This window comes from Idiotropiscis lumnitzeri, chromosome 21 (genome assembly GCF_059441095.1).
Source record: "Idiotropiscis lumnitzeri isolate Australia: NSW breed Sydney's pygmy pipehorse chromosome 21, RoL_Ilum_1.0, whole genome shotgun sequence".
Taxonomy (NCBI): domain Eukaryota; kingdom Metazoa; phylum Chordata; class Actinopteri; order Syngnathiformes; family Syngnathidae; genus Idiotropiscis; species Idiotropiscis lumnitzeri.
This window is the reverse complement of record NC_142411.1, coordinates 7,262,258-7,288,771: the sequence shown is the minus strand read 5'-3', so window position 1 is coordinate 7,288,771 and position 26,514 is coordinate 7,262,258. Positions and strand designations below refer to the sequence as shown.

The 26,514-nt window shown below is 39.9% G+C and overlaps 1 protein-coding gene across 31 annotated transcripts in view; it reads left to right on the top strand.

Moving 5' to 3' along the window:
* The first annotated feature begins 20,256 nt into the window (after nucleotides 1–20,256).
* ptprk (protein tyrosine phosphatase receptor type K) overlaps nucleotides 20,257–26,514 on the top strand; it is a 76,607-nt gene continuing 70,349 nt past the window's right edge. For 30 of the 31 annotated variants that reach the window (XM_088285748.1, XM_088285756.1, XM_088285755.1 and 27 more), the window contains exons 1-2: nucleotides 20,257–20,530; nucleotides 26,011–26,034. In XM_088285748.1, the coding sequence (XP_088141874.1) occupies nucleotides 20,452–20,530; nucleotides 26,011–26,034 (103 nt within the window). In that variant the 5' untranslated portion in view covers nucleotides 20,257–20,451. The remainder of the gene's footprint in view (nucleotides 20,531–26,010; nucleotides 26,035–26,514) is intronic. The other variant, XM_088285727.1, reaches the window with a different exon arrangement.

Below are 26,514 nucleotides of genomic sequence, written 5' to 3'. Positions count from 1 at the left end.
TTACGTCTCTGCATCTGTTTGCTTAATCCGGTTCACTAGCCGGAGCCTGGATGATCCTTCTGTTGATGTGCACGTGTGCTCAGGTATTCCTGTCACTGAGTGGCTATTAACGCTCTTCCCACACTCAGCTCTGTGTGACTTGCGATGATGTTGTCCCATAAATGTATATCATATTTTTGGTTTGATATGATTAATTAATTAACCATTTTGAAATCATCGTGGGTTAATTCATGGAAATCGTACATTATGATTTAGTTGATAAATAGAAATGAGTCTGGTTTCGAAGAGGAAATTGCACATCAGTACGACGATATGAATTAAATGAGACATGTTTTTCCCAGGTGTTTAAAAGGAGGAATTTGCCATTTCTTCACAAAGAAAACTCACTAGTCATGTTTGTTAAAACAGTCAGTATGGTTTAACAGTAATACATGATAAGAGTGGTCGCTTGGGGAAAAAAAAATGCCATCTCTGGCCTCATGAAACCACAGCACCCGAAGAAAAACAACCAATTACTGACAGTCCTCATGAAAAAGAAAACCACTATAGAAATTAAAACTGTTAACATTTTATGTGATAATATTTTATTCTAAATAACATGTTTTTTAACATGTCTCCTAATTGGGTCATCATTCCAGCGTAAAGCCGTACAGTTACGGAGTGAAGTTGCAAATTCCCCAGTGAACTCTTAACGTCCCCAAAGGAGACGCTTGATGAAATCATCACACTAATGACTTAAACTAAATGATTTGTATTTTATTTTTTTAATAATTCAAAATGTTATAGAGTGGAAATGGCAACGCGCACAGATAAGGCTAATGTGTTCATTCCATGGGAAAGTAAAGGCTCTATGGTAATTTCCTGTCGAAATAGAAGCTTCCATGGGCGGCGGCGGTTAGTGAGATAGATGGTCCGGTTGAGAGGCGGGAAAACTGTACCTCAGCACTTTTGGACTTTATCTATTAAAGAGGTAATATTGCATGATCAAGTGGGGGTGGACACTCACTCACATCCAACTTGGCCTCCCATACTCTCTCTCTCTCTCTCTCTCTCGCCCCGTTTCTGTCCATTAAGTTGACTAATGAGCGTACAGCCTCCACTTCTACCCAATGGTCACTGTCGCGCCTGAAGACGCACACAGTTGGAGCTCGTCGCCAAAGACAAACGCCAACGTGACAAATGCGCAACCGCGGTTTGATGCGTTATTTGTGAGATTATTAAACACGAGGCTGTTTACAAGTCATTATAGCAGGAGGTCAGCTATAAGCTCCCTCCAGATGTTTGAGGCAGCCTTTATCGCCAACTAAATCCGGATATGTCACATTAAGAAGTGTTGTTTTATTATTGTTGTCATAACCCTAATATATATATATATATATATATATGTACAGTAAATATAATTATTTTTTAAATTTATTTTTTAATTTTTGAATAAAGAATCAAAACATACCCATAATGTGTAAATGCCTTTAAATCCAAGTTGAAATCTGTTCTTTCTTAAAAAAGAAATAATAAATCATATTTTTGAAAATCATGTTCTTGCACTATACGCACTATTAGTATTTTTTAACAAGCTATTTATTTTTTTTAATTTATTTACTTTGCTTTTAATTCTCCAACTCTGTATTTGCATTTACAGTTTGTACTTTTAATCACAGTGTGTGAAGCATTTTGAGTAACGTAACGTTGTGGATGAAATGAACTATATTTCAGTCATTCTATTGTTTTTTTGTTTTTTTTTTTACAACCGTTAGGTACTGGTAATCATCCAAACAATGTAGGGGGAAAAAATCTTAAGACCCCTGTAAAATAAAAATAATCACATAAATAAAAAAATGTTTCCTTCTCGGATTAGATAAAACCCTGACTAAGAACATTTATGAACATGTTAATTAAATTAAATTATTTTTGTTGTGAAGTGAAGCTGAACAATTAATGCCTTTTTCTCTTTCTTGTTTTCCCTTTGATTCGCCAAAAACGCGGTCGCATGGGTGAGCAAAACAAGCCAGCAGACAGTGACGAAATGAGTAACGGTGAGACGGTGTTGAATATGAGTATAAAGAAGATTAATTCGTGCTATTCAAACAACACACAATGCAACAATAATTCAAAACCGCAATGGAAATTGCTTTTGTGTGTGAATTCTTCTTCATCTATGTCAGCTAAATGCCTTAAGTGGATGCAGATGACATTTTTTGTTACGCTCCAGAACAACAAACTTTTATCATACAATGGAAGAAGACTATTTTCAAAGTTTCTCGCAGCGAGAGTCTTAATTGGATGAGTTTACATAAATATGGATATCATACGAGCGACAGAACAGTGTGTGAGTGCTACCCCACTGGGCCTAAGTGGATTAGAAACAATGAGCGCTCCGTGGTGGACAGTCCCCAGGCATTCTTGCGTCACTCTCAATTTTGAGTCCTCTCTTTCTCTAAAATCGCTTAAATATATTTTGTCAAGTAAAAATCAACTGCAATGGCGGATGCCTCCACCAATGCAGATGAAAGTGCATTTTGTGCACCACAAGTTTTTCATTTGATGCTGAAATTCACTACATATATATATTTTGGTGAAGCAGCATGTGGCTCATTCAAGTTTATTATTGCCCACAAACAATGAGAGGTTACGCGAGGGAGCGTGTTGACTTTAAAGGGAACCTAAACCCAAGATGTTATTTTTTTACGCATATCTTCTTTATCACCGAGTTGACTTCGGCGCCCTGGCATCTTTTTCCAAGCCAGCAGTCGAGAATTGGGACGTTAAACTGGATGGTGGAAAAAAAAAAAAAAGCAGGGAATTCATTGTCTAGCTTGCCTTGTCACAGGTGAACTGAAATTTATCCCATTTGACTTTGGGCAAGGTCGCCAGCAGTGGAGGCGCGTATAGAAAAACAAGCACTTCACACTTACATTCACACTTCCGGACAATTAAGTCTTCAATGAACCAAACATGTCAACTCGACACAGAGGGCAGAGGCGCAAACCGCCGCTCCGACATACTGCCTGGGAACAAACGATACAAAGTCAAATATTCAATGAGCCAAGTGTTTAAGTATGTTGGTGGGGACTATTTAAAGAAACATGCACAATGAGGAGAGGTCAAGAATTGAAAATGACAAACGCTGTTAAGATAATTTAGGGGCAAAAGAGGCAGCTTACAAACTAGTGTGTTGAACAAAAAAAAAAAAAGATAGAGGGAGCATTCCAGTGGTTATTAATCAGTAATTAGTATGATGTGATGAGTTGAAGATTAATTCACTGACTCTTTTATTGCCCATCTGCCGTGTGTACACACACATACACACGTTAGATTATGCAGTTGTGTAATCAAGTGTTTTTTTTTTTGTGTGTGCGCCATCCATAACGACAGCAGTGGCGTATATTCAGCTTTAGCGAACCAATAAAACTGCCTTTGCAGTATTTGGTTTCCTTAAAAACTGACTATCTATAATTATATAAGCTATAACTACTACATTGTGTACGTAGACAATTTCTTCTTTACAAATTATATTGTATATGCTAGTTTATTATGTCCTCTCGTGCCTTATGAAATTAGTTCAATTCATCCATTGACCACGCTCTTAACTCAAAACACAAATTTGCGCCTTTGAAAGTCCCATTAGACTGTGAGATCAGCTGTGGAAAAACTACGGCCCGGGGGCCACATGCGGCCCATTAAACGTTTTAATCCGGCCTGCCAAACTTGAAAAAAATTAAATGAATTTACCTTGTTAATGTTTTATTTTCTAAATATTCTGGTGTGTCAAACATGGATATTTTGTTGTAATGCTTTTGTTCATTTCATTTTTTTCTCCGATGAGGTGAGGTTACCAAAACACTCCATCCATCTCCCCCTGGTCCGGCCCCATTTTAGAACCCATTGTGGCCCACCAATCAAAATGTTTGCTGACACCTGCGTTAGAGCTTTCCCCGCAAAAAAACAAAAAACAAAAAAAAAACACCAATAGATTTATTTATTTATTTTTAATGGCAAAAATAAATAACACAAAGTATTTTGCACGTTGTACTGGTCAGTTTCATGTGCGTGCCTTAAACAGACATGGCTATAACACTGAGCCTCACCTCCTCTCTCGAATTAGCAGTGCAGCAGTAGTATTGTCTGTCTACATGTGTTGCTGCATTTTTTGTGTTCAGATCCATTGCTAAAAGCATATTTATTTTTAATAAAAGTTGATTCTCTGTATGTCCTGGATAAAGTATAAATCAGAGACAACAAAAGCCCTTCCTCATAGAAATGTTAATTATTTACTCCGAACTATGCTTATGCACTTCCGATGACGGGAGGAAATGTTCCATTATTAAGTGCTTAAAACGGCACCGAAAGGCCACTAGAATAAGGAAAACATAAACAGCATGTGCTGTCTTTTGTTGGCTGCCAGAGAGCAGGTCTGTCAAGTCCCTGGTCAAGCATGCTGTGAGATGCTGAACGCCTGAAAAAGCCCAACATGATTCACCTGCTGTTTTACACTGGTGTCGGTGAGAAGGAGCACATTTCTTCCAGTTCTCCACTCACCTTCTGACAACTCAGCACTTGTCGCTTATCAACTTAACTGTCAGGGGAAAGAAAGTCTTCTGAAGCAGTGTGGGGGCACTGCATGGCTTTTTTTTTTTTTTTTTTTTTTCTCAATAATCATGTTTTTTTTTGGGTTTTTTTTCTCAATCATCTCAGTGACTTCTTAGCAAAATAATTGCACATGTATTACATTGTCTCAGGCATGACAATATAGATATTTAGTCAATTTGTTTCATGTGCCAGATTTCTTCCTCGGCTTGCCAGCCCACAGTTTAAAAGAAAAAATGTTGCCATGCCATTCACTGGCAAATCAAATAAAATCAAATGCACAATGCATGACAGATATTTAGTTTATTAATTATTAAAAATATTTTCGTTAACGAAATAGAATGCTTTGAAAAAGTAAAAAAATATTTTTTTTGCTTATAAAACCGAGGTCATAGCAAAATATTTTATTTTTCTTCATCAAATTTCATACGTGATGTTTCAGTGTTTCTTTTAATTAGATTTACTTTGGTATTACTGTACTGTTGAACAGCTGTTTGGAAGAGGTCGTTAACTTTATTATACAAGTGACCTTTTTTTAATCTTGCGATCAACAAATATTTTTTTAAACTATAATTAATACTAAAACTAATACAAACTAAATTAAAATTAAGCTTTTTTTAAAAAAAAATAAATAAATAAAAATAATAACTCACAAATTAAAACTAACTGAATTTAAAAAAAGTTAAAAATTATTATAATGAGAAATCACAAGTTATTATACTGTAACGCTGGGCCTTGGAAGCATGCTTTTGGTGGTGTGAGACCACGCCGGAGTGCCCGGCAAAATCTCAAGCAGGGCCAGAATATGCACACCTTGCAAACTCCGATCTCCTGACTTTAAAGGCAGATGCTTAAACCAACATATCCCACTATGCTATTTCTATTTCAAGCTAAACAACAGCACGTCCGTAAAATAACACACCCTCAACATTATGTCAGACGCAGCTTGTAATAAAACAACCACATGCTGAAAACAAAAGATCCTCAGAAACTTATTTGCCGTCACATTCTTCTGCGTTTGGATTTTCATGCAGGGATGATTCTTATCACAACTCAGATATGAGTTGGACGTAACATGAGGTCGGCTCTTTTGTTTTACTGCAGTAATCTCGAAACGAACTCGCAGACTATTTTGGCTTGATTCTTCCTGGGCTTTGTGTTATCTCCTCTCGTTACAAGTATGCTTTTTTTTGGGGGGGGGGTAATGAGAGTGGAGCCGAGAATAATGAAACTTGTCTGGAACAATCCAGTGGCTTTTGATAGCGAAAGGGTGTATGATTAGCATAATAAGTGACATTTCAATTGGTGGAGAGCGGGACTATCCAAACCTAGCGCTTTGATAACGAGCTGGAATTAATGTTGTGGATAATGGAGTCTGGGGGGAAAATCAGCGGGAGAAGGGGGGGGGAGGGGGCGAGGAGGGTGGTGGATTTATTAGAGGGGGGCGAGGGGTTGCACAACAAAAGCAGTCAGGTGTTAAGGGGGCAGGAAAGAAAAGGAGGAGGAAAGATGTCACAAGAAGTACGGCGTTGTTTCGACATGTCGTCCTCTGGTTCTTCTCTCATTAGCCAAGCGCAGGGCGATGTAGGAAGGCGGGGAAGAGTGGGGGGTTGCAAGCAAAAGAGTGGGTTGACACTTTCATTTGTACTTTTAAGGTCTCCTTATTATCACCTTTCAAGAGAAACCCACTCTTTCTTCCAACGCGCTTTCCTCTCCCACAGCACGCAAGTTTTTATTCTCTCTGGCTCGCTTTCTTTTCTCTGCTGTAATTGCATGCTTGATTAATTATAAGGGGATCAGAAAGAGTGAATAGAAGCGATGGAATTTCAGCTCAAGGAGGATAAAGGAACGCTGCACCTACATGTTCACCCGCGTTCTTGTCTTACTGTTCTTATGGGGACCCTCGTAGAAGTTCAACTAGTAAAATAGTAAAAATCTCAGAGTAAGTCTTGAATCTTGAGGTGAATTTAGGCGACACGTCCAAGTGCCATGTACATTTCAAATGACTCTTCCAATATGGTTGTTCATAATGATGTAACACACGAACCGCAAATAATAATAAATAAATAATAAACGCATCACAGTTTGATAAATAATTTTTCTCACAGGTTTTGACAATATACTTGTTATAATGCCCTCACATATGGCAAAGGAGAGCCACAGTTTCTAATGCACTTTTCATCGGTTTTACGGAATAGAAATACACGTGAACAGAATGAGCACATGACATTTTTAGGGGACGGGTGCTCAAGTAAAAAAAAAAACTAAAAAAACAGCGCAAATAAAATTATTCAGAAAATTAAGAAGAAAAATCATGGTCAGTGCTGTCAGCCGTAGCTCAACACAAAAATGTAAAAACGTTTTAATTAATTTTACCAACCCTAAGGTAAGCAGTCTCATTCACAGGACGCAATCTTTGGCCGCAACGTTCAATATTCCAATGATTGCGTTTTCAGGCTCTGTAACAATGACGGCTTGTTAACTCGGCAACTAAAACACAATTTAATTGGAAAAAAGACAATTAAAACAGTGTGCATGTAATTTAACAACAAAACAAAGTTTGTCAAGACGAATGATAATTAAATCCAGGTGAAATTGGGTTTTAAAGTTATTTTTGCGAAGCAGCTGATAAAGATGCAGACGTTTGCTTCGAGCTACCTCAACCAGCATCCTGCCACCGCGTGTGTTTCAACATTAGCGACATTAGTGTGCAAGTTAATATATGCATGTGTCATCCCTGTGATTGGCCAAAATAAACCCCGCCTTTAGTGACATCACACAGGCTTCCCAGCATAGAAACAAATTGAATGATACACTTTTTATAGCAGTGATCAGAAGAGGAAAAACCTGACCTACATGGATGTTGTTTTGTCTGTTCGTTTACACATGATTGACCGCCGAAATATAACAAAGCAAAAATCTCTCTCCCCGACTCGAATCCCCTCGATCTAACACTTCGGGGTTTGAATTTTAAACCTGTTCCAGATGGTCTTTTTGTGGTTTTCCCTTCATTGCTGATCAATTTGGTTTCTTTTCGCACAATGAAATCCTCCAATTCGCCATATGCACATTCTCCTCTTTGCTTAAGTGTACGTGTGTATATTTCTGTGAGTGCACATGCATAAGTGATGTGATGTGATGTGATCAGACACCAATAAGAGCAAATCTCATTAACATCAAACTACTTCAGCGCTAATCAGGTTACGGCGCAAGCAGCAAGCCAATGGCGGCTCGTAATGCCATTAAGGCAAGCCGTGATTGGATTGGGATCTTATTTCGACTTCCTGAAGGCTGCCAGCATTTTAATCAAGCAAGCGCGGCCGCAGTGATGTCACGGGCCGTTAGAAGAGCGAGAGAGTGATGTCACAACTCATTAAGATCGGAAGGATGTCGGCGGGGATGAGTGGAGCGGACTGATGCGTTTTAGTCGATGTGCGCCTAAATAGACATACTAAGGCTTCGTTCAAAGACAATGTCGGAATTTACAAAGGTTTTCGAGAGAGGCTGCGATTCTGATGAAGCTGTAAACGAAGAAACTGCAGAGGTCCATGGAACGTGCATAACTGGAGAAGACGATGCGACTACAAGCGGAATAATTTGAAGTGAATTAGGCCAGCCTTTGCTCATCCTTACACCCAATTGGAGTACTTTTATGGTCAATTCTCAACAAGAGCATCGCAATAGAATTAATTAGAATGACATTCACACTGCCGTTCCTCGGAATTATTAGTTAGTTGAGCTTAGTAGTTGGGCAAAGTGAGAACAAACTAATCCACTGTGCTGGTTTTATGGATTTTTCAAACGGACGCGACCTGGCGTATTCAATTAAAAGTTAGAGAGGTCCTGGTCCGCTTAAAGGGGAAGTTGGCAATTAAGGGACTCATTCACTTTTTTTTTTTTTGTCATCAACCAAAAAAAAAATCAAAAACAAAAAATGAGAACTTACCATTTTTTTTTTTCATTTTTTTCATAATAAGCAGTAACACATGGGCTACTTTCTCCCAAATCACCCATTTTTGGAGAAAAATACCCAGAGACCAAGCCCTTTTGCTAAAATATATATTTTATGCACAACAGTGCCTTTTCCATCAATAATTGTCGCTTTGGTGATGTGAAACTTCTGAAGTCATTTTATTCTATATTATATCACTATCTACAATGAAAATGTGATTCTGATGGCAAAATAATGTATTTAAAAATATTCACGTGTAATGATTTAACATTTCACAAACCTTTTAGTAGTAGTAGTAGTATTTAGTAAAGTGTGTGCATGAATCATGTTATTACACCATCGCTACTACTTCTAAATTTAAATCATCTTTTGTGTGTCTTTTGTCTTATGATGATTTAACATGATAAACACTTTGCGCAAGTACGTCACAATCGCATTCCCAAGGGTCTGCCATGCTCACAAGCGTCAAGCTTTGTTGTGACACACGATCCAAAAGGGACCTCAATGCTGCCATCTGATGGCCATATTTTTTTTTTTTTTTATTATTATTTTTTTTTTTTAACTTTCCCATTTTACTGATCAAACCAGAGTTGGCCATCCCTTTAAATGTGTCCTTTGATTGATTAAAGACCCGTCCAGAGTGTATCCTGCGCTTGTCCAAAGTTAGCAGGATAGAATTCAGTCCCAATGAGGACGAGTGGAATAGAAAATTAATGGCTGATTAATAACCTGAAAAGCGTGTAATTAAGCTAAAATCAATGCCAAAAAGTTACCTTTATTAAAATCTAAAATTGTCTAGCTCCACTTATTTAAAACATCTGGACAATGTCATTCACCCTATCAAGCACACTCACTGTCCCCTTGACATTAAGTTAAAACAAAGCATTCTGGACAGTTTAATCAATTTAACCTGGCCAACCCTGTTGGAGCCACTCCATTCGTTCTTTGATTCTCCCCTCGATCGTCTCAATTTGAAACGGCACGAGGACGTCGATCGGCGCTCGCTCTCTCTCCCCTGGCTCTCCCGCTGCAGATCGATGGCGAGGGCGAAAAGCTAATGACCCATCTCGGCAACCAATTCACTCAGCGCTGCCTCGCTCAGTACCTGTCCAAACCTGTGAGCGGCAAAGAAAGGGGAGCGTCCTGCTCTAACTCGCAAAGTGAAAGCTTATTGAGGAGAATGGAGAACTATAACAAAAGCCAAATATAAGATCACATTGAGAGCATGGATGAACTGCCATAATTTTGTGAGCTTCTGCTATAAATATAAAAAAAGAATCCATTTGATTTTGGCTTGTGATTTTTACGCAATTATTTGTTGATTGAGTATATTAATGACATTCTGTGAGTATTTTCCAGGTCCCTTTGCTTCCACCCATACTCCAAAAGCATTCATATTACTAATACGATACTAGATCAGGCGTGAGCAAACTACGGCCCCGGGGGCCACATGCGGCCCATTCAACGTTTTAATCCGGCCCGCCGAATTTGAAAAAAATTAAATGAATAAACCTCGTTAATGATTTATTTTCTAAATATTGTGGTGTGTCAAAGACAAATATTTTGTGGTTATGCTTTTGTTCACTTTTATTTAAAATTAAGTGTATTTTTTCTCTCAGATGAGGTGAGGTTAAATGTCATATTTTAGAACCCATTGTGGCCTGCCAATCAAAATGTTTGCCCACCCCTGTACTAGATGCATTGACGACTCAAAGCTCCGTAGTTGTGAGTGTGAATTGTTGGTGGCCTATAGTCTATGTGACCGCTCCAGGGTATAAAAGATCCAGCTTCAGCAAAATAGTATAAAGCTAGCAGTGCTAAGCTAATTACGCTAACCACGGGTGCTACACTGGTAGCATGACTTATTCTTTATAGATTGTTGGTATAACATTTTTTTATACACAATTTTCTTTTTGTTTCTTTTCTTTTGTCTGCAAGTTGATATTCCACCATAGTTTCAGCATAGCTGAAGCCAAAGATAAGTCGTGATGCTGAAATGGGCTTGCAAGTGCATGGCAAATGATTGACATGTTGTCAGTCATGTCTCACTACTGTCAGGTATACTGACAATTCTAACAAATATGACAAACAATGGTTTTTGTTTTGTTTTTTGTTTTGGGTGGGGGGTGCAGTCGCCAACTCCCCTTTGGTGTACTACTGTATTCCTTTTTCAGCTAAAAAATACCAACGCTATTTTTTTGCCTTCGATACCGTATCTGAAATCGTTACGAGTGGTTCATATTTTTTTAATCAAATTACTCTCCTATTACAACAAGCTATGCTAATGCTCAGTGAATGAGGGGGGAAAATGTTATTTTGTAAATACAAAGAGATCACATCTCGAGACAGTTTTACACATTCTGTGGCTCAACTAGGCTTCGCAAAGGAACGTCTCATGGGAAACACAAACATTCCAAAGCAAATCAAAAATTTGAGGCTGGAATAATATTTAATGAGAATAATGAGAGAAAACTACTTTATAAATAATGGGTTTATATGCTCTATGGAAACATAATTGCTGCAGGTCTGAAAAGACTAAAAAAAAAAAAAAAGCACTCCTTTGGATAAATATTCATCAAGCGCACTGATGAAAAATGATCTATTCACCACAATATTGTCACGCAAGAATGGTCATTTTGCATCAAACTTTTCCCACCTTTTTTATCTCTTGAGCTTCCTACCTCCTTATCCATCCATCCATCCATCTACCCGCTCCCCCTTTAGTTAAGCTCCAGTGCCTATCGCATCTGAATTCATTTGCGCCTCAAGAGATGATCACGTGTGGTTCTCCTGCGTACGTAGGAGGGGGTGTGTGTGTGTGTGTTCATGCATCATCAGCGCTAAATGATTATAAAGCACAGTTATTAAAAACTGCCGTAATTACCACCCCTTTGGCAAAAACAGTCTGATATGAATTTACCTCTCTTGCTCTCTATGCAAAAATGCACTCCAAAATTTATGACACACACACACACACGCACACATCCCTTGGCAAGAGCAACCAGAAGCTTAATGTCATTTGTCACGTCCTTTCTGGCACACCGTCAATGACAATTATAAACCTTCTCAAACCAAATTCGGGTCTTAATACATCACTTGATCTTTGGGGACTCATCCAGCTGTGAAATTTGCCCTTTTAATCAATCTACAAGAGAGTATTAATCATTTTCTGCCCAAAATACTTGTTTTATGCTAAAAAAAAACAAAAAACACAAGAGTGTCTCATTTTTAGTATATGTTAAAAATGTTTTTATTTCCTTGCGTTAGCATGCTGGGTTCTGTTCGCGTTTAAGATCTAAAGCTGTGGGTCCACTCCGGGTCATCACAATCGCAAAAGTCAGTCTTCTCATTAAGCCAGCAGTCTGTTTTGTTTGGCGAGATGAGGGCAAACTCATTTGCATGAGACAGGGTCATCCCCTTAAAACGAGCTAATTTCAACAAAACTAGAAATCGAATGCGTCAAGTGTGCTATCATATTACTGAGCCCTGATATTTGGAGGAAAATCACAGATAGCTTTTTGAAACGTCTGGTTTAAAAAGGCATTATGTCTCCTTGAAAAGGAATTTGACACAAGATAGCTTGATTTTGAATTCACAAAGGTACGTGTTTGTCAGCACTCTTTTTCAGCCAATATTCCTCAAACCTTCAGGGATTATACTGTGACCTGTCCAAACCCAAATATTGATTTTGAATTACATCTGAGTGGGTGGCTGAGGTTTCTGAGGTTCAAGGTAAACTCAGTTCATGTTAATCACTGCTCTAGCAGACCCAACTTTGTAAGACTCCCATGCCGTGCAGCAAATTAAAAAAGATTAACAGTGAGCAATATTAAAGGGGAAGTCAACCCTATAATGGTCTATTCTAAACATGGCATTCTGATTAATAATGTGTTTGTGGAATATGATTTAAGCAGCAAAATCCACACGTTTTTAGCCATCTCAAGAGGCGGCCATTTTGTCTCTATGGTTGACTGAAAATGACATCACAGTTGCTCAGGTATCGACCAATCTAGGCTCATCTGTTTTCTGAAGCTGAGCCATGATTGGTCGTTATCTTAGACCTGAGCAACTGAGATGTTTTTTTCAGTCGACAAAAGTGACAAAATGGCCGCCCCCTGTGATGTATAAAATAAGTGGATTCTACTGCTTAACTCATATTCAACAAAAGCAAAATGAATAAGAATGCCATTTTTCAACTAGTGGGCCTACATTGAACAAATTCTTGTTTAAAAAAAAAAATTAAATCATGGGGGTTGACCTCCCCTTTAAGGTGAATACGAGTGTCACAACCATTACGAACAATTGAGTGAAGGGCTCAGTAACTGAGTTCCAAACTCAGAAATTTCAGCCATGTTTGACTTCATTATGGTCTCTTTTATTCGCCAAGTTGTTTTTGCGATCAAAATGTGCTACAAAATCATGACCCATCTCCAAAGTTAGACACTTAATGCGAATTTGTGAATTATTCATTCATTTTCACGCCATTCGGCTAATTCGTGTTACAAATCAAGCGCATCTTTTTCCACATTCCGCCCTGGCCGCTCGCCTCCCAAATCAGCATCCCCGTGTGCTTGAACCAACGCTTGATGAGGGCGCGGTGCGACGCGTGTTACTTCTAACGCTCGCAGTTATAAAAACATCATTGCGTTCATTGATCCGTCTTCGGCACCCGCACGCTCGGCGGATTCAGCGGAAGACGAGATGGATTAGAAAGCATGATGTAGCGCATCAAAGCAATCAACGCCGCAACGTCTTTAGCTGAAAAGGATTGCTTCATCAGAGTCAACCAGACCTGATTGATATGTGATGTGTGTCCACTGTGGAAAAGCATTTCGGCATGTTTTCAGTATTTTTGCTTTCCATGCTTTTTGGGCCTTGTGGACTTTCTTTCATGCCAGATACGCGCTTGTGGGTGGAGCAACCCTGACACTGAACTCACTTTGCACTAGTAGACACTTTTACGGACTGAAAACACATTTAGGAAGTGATTATCAAAATCTCCCCGGACCGTAATAATGTAGATAAAGGCTTCAAGGATGTAACCTTGCTCGGGAAATGTAGCCAAGTATGCATTGTACTCCTACGACAGAAGAAGTGGTCAAGGCTGGCGTTATTATTACAAATTAGTATCAGCCGGACAGACTGGCACTTAAGTTGCTGCAGCACAAGAGGAACTGTGTATTCGGCAGACATGTTTGTCCTTGTTTATGACAACTGATGAAAAAAACATGGTTATCTAATCCTTGCACTAAGTTTACCCCTTTGGCCATCTGATGTTGTTGCGACTGTGTGTGGGCGGGCAATGTCCACGCACAACAATGATGATAACATTGTTGAGTGTTCATTTTGTTACAGATGAGGGACTGTAGCAAGACGCAGAGGCTGCTTACAAGACTTTTTTTTTTTTTTTTTTTTTTTTTAAAGAAATGTTTCTGTTGTAAACAATGAAGAAGGTAGTGGTAGAAACAGGCTTTGATTATTCAGAGGTCAATCGTCCTGGGGTGGAAAAGTGGACAACAGGTGCTCGGAGTTAGCTGAATCCATGCAACACTGCTGTAAAGCAATTAGATTATACAACGATCTGTATAACGTCGCTGTCAGGCAGAAACCTTGAATGTCCAAATATGGCAAATTTAATATTTATTCAAAAATTTCTACTGGTCTATCCCCAACTTGTTTTTTTTTTTTGTTTTTTTTTTACAAGGATTATTAAACGATTTAAAAAAAAAAAAAAGCTTTAGAACAAATCCATCTCTTGAACGTTCAAAGTGCCTGAGAGGTGTTAAAACACTCACTCAGTGGGAGACATTCTACAGAAGCGTGAACTGGAGTAAACTATGTTGGGAAATATTTGCAAGAGCGTTGGAATGTATTTGAATGTGTCTGCAAAGTTGGTTTGTACGTATTGGAACGTATTTACAAGTACATTGGAGCGTATTTGTACATTCAAAATGAGTCGGTTCAAATGTACTTGTAAGCATGTTGGAACAGATTTGAAAGGACATTCTAACGTACCTGGCCCGCAAAAAATACAAATTCTACCTGGCTCTTGAAAGTTAGGATAATTTAACATGAAACAATCAATACATAATTGTGACAGATTGGCAAAGAAAGCAAGTCTTCAGAACAACTGCACAATGAAATGACTTGAGCAACTATTAAAAGGGTCATTATTAAGATAATTTTAAGGTACTCATTTGTGCCGGTTCTTTGTTCTTGCAATCATCAGCAGTAAATAACAGATAATCTAAGATTCAGACAGTTGGTTGGCCCGCCATCACAGACATGCAAGGCAGTTTCAGGCCAAAAAGCACCAAATGTCCAGTTGTTGGCCGAGTGCATCGGCGTCCTTCAGCAGTAAAGAGCTGAGAATCAGTGAAGACACACTTCAGAATAACGCATGGACACTTCTAAATGTCATCATTTGGGAGTGAGTAAAAAAAAAAACAGCAGTAGTTTTATTCTGTCTGTGGTATATCCAAAAGCCGTGTTTCATTCTGCCCTGGCTTATTCTATCTCCTGGAGGCTCGCTGTTTGTGATTATCAGCTCCAAAACAGACACAACACACGCTCACTCACTCCCACCATCCACCTGTCATTACCAGCTGGCACACACACCTGGCTCACCGGAATTGGCCCAAAAAAAAAAAAAGTTACCATAGCAACCATATGGCATTGGCCTGGCATTGGTGGCCATTGTCATGGTAACGGATGAGCAGTCAAGTGGGCATTGCCCCAAAGCTTGCCGGCTGGGCTGAACCTGCAACGCAAGCGCATAAAAATCGGATGGACTGTCGTGTATGTCGATACGAAGGCTTAAAGGGACTTGTTTGGGAAAATCTTAAAAAAGTCAATTTTCTGAGAATATTTAGTAAACTTATAAAGGAAATGTTGGCCAGCACATCTGCAGGAGGGAGGTTCGAATTTCAGCTGAGTGAGGATGTCCTCCGTGTGCTTCAGTGAGTTTCCCGTGGGTACTACGGGTTCTTCCCATAGCCTAAAAATAGGAACGTCATGTAAAGTGAAGACTCTAAAGTGTGAGCGTAAAAATTGTTGTTTGACTATATGTGTCCTACAATTAACCGACAACCAGTCCAGGACTGTATGCCGCCTTTCACCCAAAGTCAGCTGAGATAATTGGACACGGGAATTTTGACATGAAATTACAGCTTATTGAAGTCATATAATTAATTATAATTTAATTATAATTATTAAATATAATTTATTTTTGTAATTTTACAACTTCAAACATGCATTCTGCATGTTTTTATTTATTCTCGTGTCCTACTTCCAAACTTGGTTCATCCAGTTCCAGTTGTATATCAACTATTATTTACGTCAGATGTCTGTATAAAACCAAACACAGGTCTGGAACGGTTTCCCTTAATATCAAGGTTCGCCGCTTCATGTGTAGTCTTTCATTTGACTGAAACACAACCAACCGTGTCCTGGCTAAGCACTGCAACCAGTGTGGGAAATCTGGCTGGAGTAGTCCGGACTAATCCCTTGTCCCAGTGGGTGACTCCCCTTTTTGGGAATAGAATACATGAGGAGGCCAGGACAATAAAAATTAATAAATACATTTTAAAAATCTATATGCGAAGCAGGGAGACAATGCTTTGCTTTGTTTTATAATAAAATAATTTATTTCATTCCTCATCGGGAAAGCGCTATACAGGAAAGTCTGCAGAGCAGATGACTTCTACGTAATAAATATAATTACATCGTCCTGTTATGGGAACGTCTGACTGGGAACCCAAAACTAGGACTGAGTTTACATGATTGTGCTGGTCGAATTACCCTTTTGGGAGCGGAGGATGAGATGTTTTAAAAAAAATAAAATAAAAAAAAGATGAATTAAGCAAGGATGGAAGTGGCTTTCCCTTTAATCATCCCTAACTGGGTAAAGTACGGCGTGTATAGAATTTAAATATTTGCACTCGGAGCAGAATGAAATCTTGAAATGCAAGGGTACAAGTGCTTTGAAAGGACTAGGACGGGGATGCAAGACGATTTTATGAATAAGGATGGCGGGACGATGACCAGGTCTGGCAAAATGGGAGGAGTGCCTATCTCTATTAATTACTGATACTTTTATTACGGTGTAATTACTATAGAACGCCACAAAAAGCTCTACGCCACCACTATTCGCCCACAGGTGGCAAGATGTCGTCACAATGCGCCACCAACCTTTGGCACAACGTCGTTGCACCACGACAGCACAGACACAAAGGGCCTTAGCGAGAAGTTTTACTTTATCGGAATGTGTTCGTTAGTTGATAGTTGCTGGACGAGTTTCCGACATTTATCTGCACCCGCAGATTTACAAAAGCTTGTTAAATGACGAGCCGAAAAACTGGCTTCTTGGTGAGAGTGTATGGTATGCGTAAGTGCATATCTGTGTGTGTTTACACACTCGCACAGCAGGTTGCATACCTGAGAGCTGAGCGTGTGTCAGAATGACTTGGAAAAGTCTCCTCATATTTCTTTCTAATATCAACACACTTGTGCAGAGCTATTCTGTTTAACGGCTAAGGTTTCAGAACGGGACCTAAACACAGCACGTCTTTCACGTAACACCACACGTTTGATTTTAAATTAAACATACAGTAGTGTGGCTACTAATGCCTTTCTCATCCATCTGTGACAAATCCTAACAAAATAAGAGCAAAGGAGAAGGCTCTGTCAACTCGACAAAAAAAGCTCAGTAAATAGACCAATCCCGGAATGGAAAATAAACCGATGGAGGAATGTTCGTAATGTAAAATGGCGTTGAGGTGAACCTCTTTCAACTTCCTGATTCACGGGATTGTACCCGGTTCACTGTTCCATTGTTATGCAAATAACAAAAACTCAAAAAAAGATCTTAAAGGATCCATATTGCCGTTTCGTGTATTATCTTGATAACTAGCAAACCAAAAAAGTGCAAGTAACTCTTACCTTTGTGCTTTTATGTTTAAGCAATCCAGGCTTTGTTCCTCACTCTTTAACACAATAATCCCAACTGGTTGTCCTATTTGACGGTTCGCTGCAATAAATACGCTCATGCTTAATAAAACAGAACAGTGAGACATTGGATGAAGTATAAATATTGTGCTGCTTTAAATCAAGGACATATTAGCGACCGTTTTTTTTTTTTTTTAAAGGTTGATTTGCAGTTGACTGTATTCGTCTGTACTAGAATTGAAATGGTGACCTGCAGAATTTTTTTATTATTTCGAAATGCACAAAAGTGCATAATATACAGTAATAAAAAAATAACACTTGCCAGTGTTAAATCATAACACACATTTTATTTGTTTTGATTCATTTTTTTCATGTGGCAACGAAACACTTGCCCATGAAGTATCTGACAACGTCTCGCCATATTTGAAAGAGATTTGACTGTAGATTTTCTACAGAGCTCGGCAAAAATCCGACATTTTTTGCAATCAAGTTGACTACAACAGATGAAAAGACGCTTTACAAATTAGAAACCAGATTAAAAAGATTCTTAACTTGGCTCGCTGTCAACCAATTATGTTGTAACGCTGTCTAAAATGATGTCTGTATAAAGCTTTGTAACAAGTGTAAGAACTCGACATGGTGACAGGCAACAAGTTAATTTGCTGGACAATTCCTGGCCAGAAATTCACATTTCCCGCTCGGACAGTTGGAGAACACCAAATCACCAGCGCACAACCAGCAATCTATCATCTGTAATAACCTTATTAGAGGTATTGCTCCTCTCGATCCAGACTAAAATTGCCTATGCAAATATTCCTGTCTCCTAACGCAAGAGGGGCCACTGCCTGGGGATAAAGACACTCAGACTATATTTACTGATGTCTCCCTACATTTCCACAAACTGTATTTATAGCACAAGTGTGGAAGAATTCATAACATTTTTATTTGTCATGATGTTTATTCAACCTGGTTTTGACACGCTGTCGCCACTATTGGTGGCATCTGGGCTTGTTATTTACCTTGCAGGAAATGTGAGGGGGGCATTAATAAGTGAATAATTTAATCGTTAGGAATGCACAGAGAAGTACTTGGGAGGATTTAACAGCGACCAGTGCAGATTTCCGGCATTTGAACAAATAAACAAGCTTCAACTGAGAGCAATAATGAACTCATTTACTGCCAATGACGGCTAAAGACGTCAATTTATTATTTATTTTTTACTCGGCTGGTAGTGAATTCCACACTGATGGACTGTTGGCGCTAAACATTAGATAGCACATCAATGGATTTTGCAAGACCCAAAAAACAAAGTTACGTTAAAAAATGTCCAAAAGCTATGTGCCTTACACGGCATTATTATTAATAGTGCGTTTGTGAAATATGAATTAAGAAGCAAAATGGGTCAGTTTTTATCCATCGCAAGGGCGGCCATTTTATCGCTTTCTGTCAACGGAAAATGACATCACAGTTGGTCAGATAATGATTAATCACGGCTCACCTGTTTTCTGAAGTTGAACCCTGATTGGTTGTTAGCTAACTGTGATGTCATTTTCAGTTGACAAGTGGCAAAATGGCCGCCACCCTGATATGTACAAAAATGGTTGGATTTTACTGCTCAACCTAATCAGAATGGTGCGTTTCGATTGTCGGAGCTGCATTGAACAAATTTTTACAAATTTTTGCGGGGTTGAGTTCCTCCTTTTTGATCAACTGTGTTCTGCATTTATGATGCCACACAGATGCAACTCTTGGCTTCAATGCCACAGTGTGTTTCTTTGTTTCATACGAACTACATTTTGTCTTTGTGACATCATAATGCGAGTTCACCAGTTTTCAACTCCAAGAATTGTTAGGGCTTTTTCTGATCAACTGCTTTCTTATTTTAGAATGAGCTGAGCATTCACTCCTGTGTTCAACTTCACAAAGTGTTTTTGGCTTTCATTACTCAATCTGTGGCTTTGTGACATCATGCCGAGCATTCGCCGCAGTTTTCGCCTTTACAGTATTTGCTTTTTGGCAACCAATGTCTGGCTTTGTGGTGTTGAGAAGAGGATTTGTTGATGTTTTCAACTCCACAGAATGTTTACTTTTGATCATTCGCTTTTGGGCTTTTGTGACATCATGGTCGATTTCTAATTTGAAGCCGTGATTTCAACTCCACAACTCTCTGAACCACTTTCTGGCTTTGTCACATAAAGATGAGGTTTTGCCTCATTTGACTTTTTTTTTTGATCGAACACTTTTTGACTTGATGTCAAATGAAGGGTTCACCCATGATTCAAAGCCCTTTTTTTATGTACAGCTTTCTGCCATCACGCCTATGATTTGCCACTCCTATGTTTGTGTGGTTTGATCAATTTTCTGTCTTTGTGACGGAACGTTGCGAAATTGTCCCTGGATTTCAACAGTTTTTTTCAAATACATTTTTGGCTTTGTGATGTCGAGTAGAGATTCACGTCTGATTTCAACTCCACAAACTTTGATAATCAACCACTGATGTAACAATTTTTCTGTTTTCAATTCCACACTGTTTTCTTTCACTTTTTGGCTTTATGATGTCAAGTTGAGATTCACTCCTGATTTCAACTGCACACATTTCTATTGCTTGATCAACCGATTTCTGACGTCACGCTTATGATTCACAACTGCCGGCGTTTTGTGTTTATTCAAACCTGGCTACGTGACGTCACTCCACCGCCGCGCGCGTGCACGCGGCTGCTCGCTCTCCTCCTCTCCGTCGCGCACGCGCAGCCTCACTCAAAGTGTGGCGTCCTAGCGAGCGAGCGTGTTGCGGAAAAGCGAAAGGAGAGAATGGAGCGCTCGACTCGGCTGCGGACGCAGGAACAATAAACACAACTACAACTAATAAACGTTGACAGAGACACTCGAAGACGGACAAAGTCGCGGAAGAAGCGAAACTTTGCGTGGGGGAACTGTTTCAAACATTCGCCCGGACGCCGATTTAAAACATGGATACACTTTTCTCTCTTGTGGGACTCCTGCTCCTCTTCTCGGCTGTTGCGGACATCTCGGGGCAGATAGCACCAGGTAAGGCTGGACAAAAATCCCAAAAGTGTTTTTAACTGCATACGTACAAAACGGTTCGTTTGTTCGCGTAGAGGCGCACCGGGGTTGTTAATTTCAGGGTGTTGCTGCCAGGTGAGCGTTTTTTTGGGCGCAGCCGAAAAGTTGGCAACAACCTCCGCTCTTGTTACCTCGTCTTCAAAATGTTCGCCAATGTATTTACATGCTACGGCGTGGCAACTTTAAAGTCTTATTTTGCGTAAATTGCCGTTGTCGCGGAGAGGGAAAATGTTCGTTTTGCTCCTAGGGAAGCGGAGAATGTAAACGGTGAGACGATGTTCACTAGGGCGTTTGAAATCGGGGGCAGTTAGGGAAGCTGCAACGACCAGCTCGCGTCGGTTTATGTTCACTCTTTGATTGAAAGCAAAAAGTTTTTCTTCAAAGCCAAACTCTTTTTTTACGTGTCTTTGAAGTTTTTAGACGCGGCCGTGACGAGGCGCATCGTAAAGGCGAAAAGGAACAGACAAAAGTTGTAGCTATTATGACTCATGGCGTGTGTTATGTATTCGCTTCTTTTATTGTCGGGATCGCGAAAGTATTGTCGCGTATTGTACATTTTGCGACTCGTGGTCTGATCGATGGGGTCAATTTTCATCTATTAAAATGTCAAACGTGTTAAGCAGTGTGTGCAGATGCCGACAATTTTTATTTGCAATTCAGAACTCGCACGTATATTTGAACTGAACAGAACTGCTGTCAAATGCGTTACCAACAATGAAATCAAAATTGTACTACTTTTCGTGACGTGTTAAGTCTATCCTGTTTATTTGCGTGCGTATTGGGTTGGTATGGCATTAAACGTTGAGACTATTGAAACAAGTCTTATTCACCTTTCAATGATGTGATGGCAAATGAAAGCATGTTTTGTTATGTATTTATTTCACGCTGCTTAAGTCTGCCTACATAAATCGTTACACTTTACATTGATGGATACAAACAAACTAGGGGTACAGTTCTCATCCTAAATGAAAATACGGTGTGCAGTGTGTTTTATTTCAGAATGATTCCCACACAATTCCCATATTGAGATGTGATTGTTTGCAAAAAAAAATTGCAATACTAATGCGGAGGTAGGAATTGCGGAGTCTCCGTATACTCCTACCTCCAGTGTGTGTATGTAGTGTACTGTATTTGTAAGTGCTGACCTCTAGTCTTGACCTCGCTAAAGCTTCATTAAAGGTGACTCTCGCACACCACGCTTCACAGAAACTGTACGAGGGGGAGGAACAAGCCCGCTCGAGCAAGCCCAGGCTCGTTGATGATTTGCATAAAAATTACTCATTAATTACCACTTCTTCAGTGAGCTTTATTGACCGGCCCCTCCCTCGTGTAGCCCACCCTAACTACTCCCCTGGTTCCCCTCCCTGGGGGCTGTTTGGTCTGCAGTGCAACAAATGTGTGGAATTTCTTTGAGGCCTCCCCCGGGAATGCGAGTGCAGTTAATTTGCAAGTAAATACGAGTTGCAGATTTACATAGCCTAGAGGTCGGTCATCGTCAATGTGGAAAAGAGGACGTGAGAAAAAAGGTTGGCTCTTAACTGAAAATACAGTGGAACCCCCAAAATCGAGCACTATGTTCTGTTCAAGTTGTTGACTTCTAAGTTGTTCTCATTTCAAAACCGTTTTCCCCGAATGGTTCCGGGTCAAACTATCACATGATACAAACCTTGAGCAACATCATGGACGTTTTTTTTTTTTTTAAGTAAAATGTTTGCATTTGTAACTGTACCGAAAGTAAGCTATTGTGAAATAAGAGTCAATACAACTAAAACAAAGTTAAAGCTGCTCACTTTTTGAAGACTGGAGCTGGAACATGGAGGTGTTTGCAGCACCATGAGGTCACCTAGTCCATTTTATGTTTGTGTGTTATACCACTAGTGGTACATGTGCAGGCTCCCTCTGGTGGTATGTGAAAGAATTGCTGAATTAAAAAAAAAAAAAAAAGTAAATCCAGTACAATACAGTTCAGTTGTATTTAACTTTAGAGTACATTTGCATCCAATCTTTTAAAACTGCCAGCCCCCAAAAATGTTTGTTTTTTCATAAATTATTGAAGATTTAAATTACTGTATTTTAATTGGTCATAAAGGTAATCCGAAGTATTTTTTTTTCTGGTGGTACTTGGTGAAAAAGTTTGAGAACTACTGCTATTGATGCTCACTAAAAAGTTTTGCCGACACTTTGCACGATGATGATTAGTTTGAGTCGTGTGCCGTATTTTCTCCAGTGTTTGTTTAACTTGAATTCGTCCCACTTTTTTGGGGGGGGGGCGTTTGACTTTGGAGGTTCCACTGTAATCACAAAACATTGCACTGAGGCGAAGCCCGCTGTCATTTTTGGCACAACGCATCCCCGCTCGCGTCCCAAAAAGACGACGCGCGAACACTTGGTGCCTCTGCCTTTGTATCACTTAAAATGTTGCGATCGTTCCACTGAAAAGCGAGGCGGCGATTGGTTGAAAAGACAGCCGAGATGTCATGCGTCCCCTTCAAACGCACACAAGGACAAATTGCAGATCAGTTGAAAAGGAATTCAAACTGTCACATTAGTTTGGGATTGTTGATGTCCTTTCTCTAAATCACCCATTTAGCTGCACTATATTCTACTTTTTCTCCCCATCTTCTAATGTCGCCATGAAATTATGCCTTATTAAATGACGGCGTTTAATGTGAACGGCGGGCCTTTCTCTGGCGCTTATCATCGCTGCTCTGCGGCAACCTCGTTTCGGCTTATCACCTCCGCACTCCGAGTAATAAATGTGGCCCTGCGTGTCTGCCGAGCTGCCTTTACAATGTCAATAAGCGACTGCATGTCAATGTGACAACTCCTCTAAATGCACTGACCCGCGTTGACAGCGTCTTTAATCTTAATGAAGTGCAATAATTGTGTTCCATTAGCTTCCCTGGGCGAATCACAACAGCTGGTTTAATTAGAATTGTAAATCATGTTTTTGTTTTTTTGTTTTTTTTTTTGCATTTGGAGCCCAAGTACAAAGTTGGTTTAATTATAATGTCTTTACGGCGCCGTTTGAGAAGATGAAATAGAAATGTGTTTTTCTCAGCAAAAAAAGACAGGAGGAGGAGGAGGAGGGGGAAAGAAAAACAACATGCAACCATTGGTTTTTGGCCGTGGGCATCTCGGCCACTCGAGAGACTGTGAAAACGGCAGGAGGGGTGCATCTGTGTGTTTTTCTGTCATGTTCGCTTTGTGTATGCGTGTGCGTGCGTGTTTGTGTGCCGTCACTTTTCGAGAAACATTTTTTTTCTTTTTGGTAAGCCATCTCGAGTAAAAGCGATCCAAAGAGAAGCATTTGAAATGCTTCTCATTGAGATTCCCGTGAAAATCCTTCTTCATTCTACTGCGGCCAAATCAAAGAGGGTTTTATTTATTTTCTTGTTAAAAGTAATGCCTCAGTCTGCCGCCATGCCGATGCGCCTTAATGTCGTCTTCTCGGCGAATCAAACGCCTCCCTGCTCAAAGCACATCTCTTTCTATGGATTTCAATTTGGTTGCGGATTAAAAAAAAAAAAAAAACTCTTGAAAGTATTGGCTCATTTCTTCAGTGGTTTGGGGGGGGATGAGGTCTGCAGGCACCCACATGCGCGTGTGGAAAATGTAATTAATCTGCTCGGAGAATTCATTAGCTAATCCCTCATTAGACTTGTGTGCTTGAACGAATAGCGGGGTTTTGCGCTGAAAGACGTACCAGCCGCAAATGGTGTGACCTTCCAGTCACTTACACGCCATCTTATTCAGGTTTTCCAAAGTGAGAGTGAAAACCGACAGCTTGATCTTCGACTGGGGGGGATGTTTGAACGTTGTACAAGCCTGAGGGAAAAATTGAATCTTTAAAAAGACCTCTTTTTTTCAGTTTTGCTTATCTGAAGAAGTGCTCACAGCCCAAATACAAATTTTCAACTGATAGTCGTCATGTTTCTGGAGATGAAATCAGTTATTTTGAAATCGGACTTTCAAAAGCATATCAAACACGCATTTCATGTACTGGAGGGTCCTGTGGTAGTTTTCCTTGAGCAAGGCATAATTCAAACTTCAATTACCTTTGGGATGTGCCATTTGGTTAGTAGTGATGGTCAAATGAAGCTTCATGAAGCACTTGTGATTTATTTCTTTTTTTTTTACTCCTGGAAATTTAACACATTTCCATTGCAGTAGTTTTTATCTTTAAACTGAAATCACCATCAATAAGAGTTAAAAAAATAAATATATATATCAAGTGCTTCATGAAGCTTCGTTTTCCCATCCCTATTGCCGGTGGCGCGGTTGCGAAATACCGCGGGCCCCTCCTTTTAACAATCGTCCTTTCAAGGTCACAAGCAGCGAATTTACCAGTTTGCACGGCGGCGTAAGAAGTCGTCCCGCGGCACAAGAAAACCGTCACTACCCACGATTATCAGTGTTGCATGAAGGGTGCCAGGCATGAGTCAGAAAGTCAACAGTGAGGGTGCCGACGGAAATTGAGGGCGAGAGCGGTCGCAACAGATCCCAAATCCAGGAAATATCATATCCCTGATGAATGATGGTGTTGGATGAATGTCATCCACCTCGGTGGTGCCCCGTTGGGCTCGGGTCACAGCTGTCTGTACACAAAAGCAAAAAAAAAAAAAAAAACTCACCGCTGCACCGCGTACACGCGATCAACACGCACTCGTACCCATCCACACAGGGCCGCTTAATGACAGTAAGTAATCAACACTCGGCTGATTAATTCCACTGCATTTTACACGCACACCAAGCGCAACTAGCGCGCCTTATTCGCTCAAGAATTTTGTACAAAAAAAAAGTAAAGCGCGCTCGTCAGTCTAAACCAGGGCTGGGCAAACTTTTTGATTGGCGGGCTACTATGGGTTCCAAAATTTGATAGAGGGGCCAGACCAGGAGCAGATGGATGGAGTATTTTGGTAACCTCACCTCATCGGAGAAAAAAAATGCATTTAATTTTAAGTGAAAGTGAATAAAAGCATTACAATGGTCTATATGTTTTTGGAAAAAAACACAATATTTAGAAAATAAAACATGAGCAAGGTTTATACATTAAATTCTTTTCAAGTTCGGCGGGCCGGATTAAAACGTTTAACGGGCCGCATGTGGCCCCCGGGCCGTTGTTTGCCCACGCCTGCTCTAAACAAACATACTGGTAATTAAGTTGTAATGGAGACGAGGCTCATGTGCAGCAGGTGATGACAGATTTGGAAAGAAAATTTACAGGGTACGCACAGGTGGAAGGGAGCAGAGGTTAAAGGTTAGGGTTTTCCGGAACATGTGCAAGGCTCGCTTCACTTCCGTTAAATATTTCCAGCCACTTTTCTTTTTCTTTTTATCTAACTTGCACTGTGTTGTGTTCATAATATACCGATGAATTATATGTGCATGCTATGTTTCTAATTCTGTCTTTATTGTGTTCTCTGTTGCTTTCTTGGAACCAGCACACATGGGGCGCTCTGAAAAGGGTGAGTTTCAAATTGCTGAGCTCCACGTCGCCATCAATAAGTTAGCCTCTCATCTCCACCTTTTTTATGCCGGGGTTCTTTCACATGTTTTAGTGGTGTTGGTTCTTTGTCATCCATCTTCACGCTGTGATGTCAGTACTAACCATCCCATTCCGCGTGTTTATTCCCAAGTTCGCCTCAATTTTGTTTTGGAACATCACTAATACGCTTTACAACAAATTAATTTGCATATTCATCCTTGAAGATATGTGCAAGTTCTGCTCGCGTCATGTACGGATATTTCTCTTGTAAGTTGTTCAAAATGGTTGGGGCTTGGTGAAGGGTTCACTAGCCGTTAAAATATTTTTGACCCCCCCCGCCCCCCTAAAATTTGCAGGTGCTTTTTGTTGGTCTTATCTGGACAGCTGTTGCTAAATCTGTTTTCCATTTTTGTGTATCCCAGCATTCCTTCATGTGTCACATTCTGAGTCGTTTGGCAGC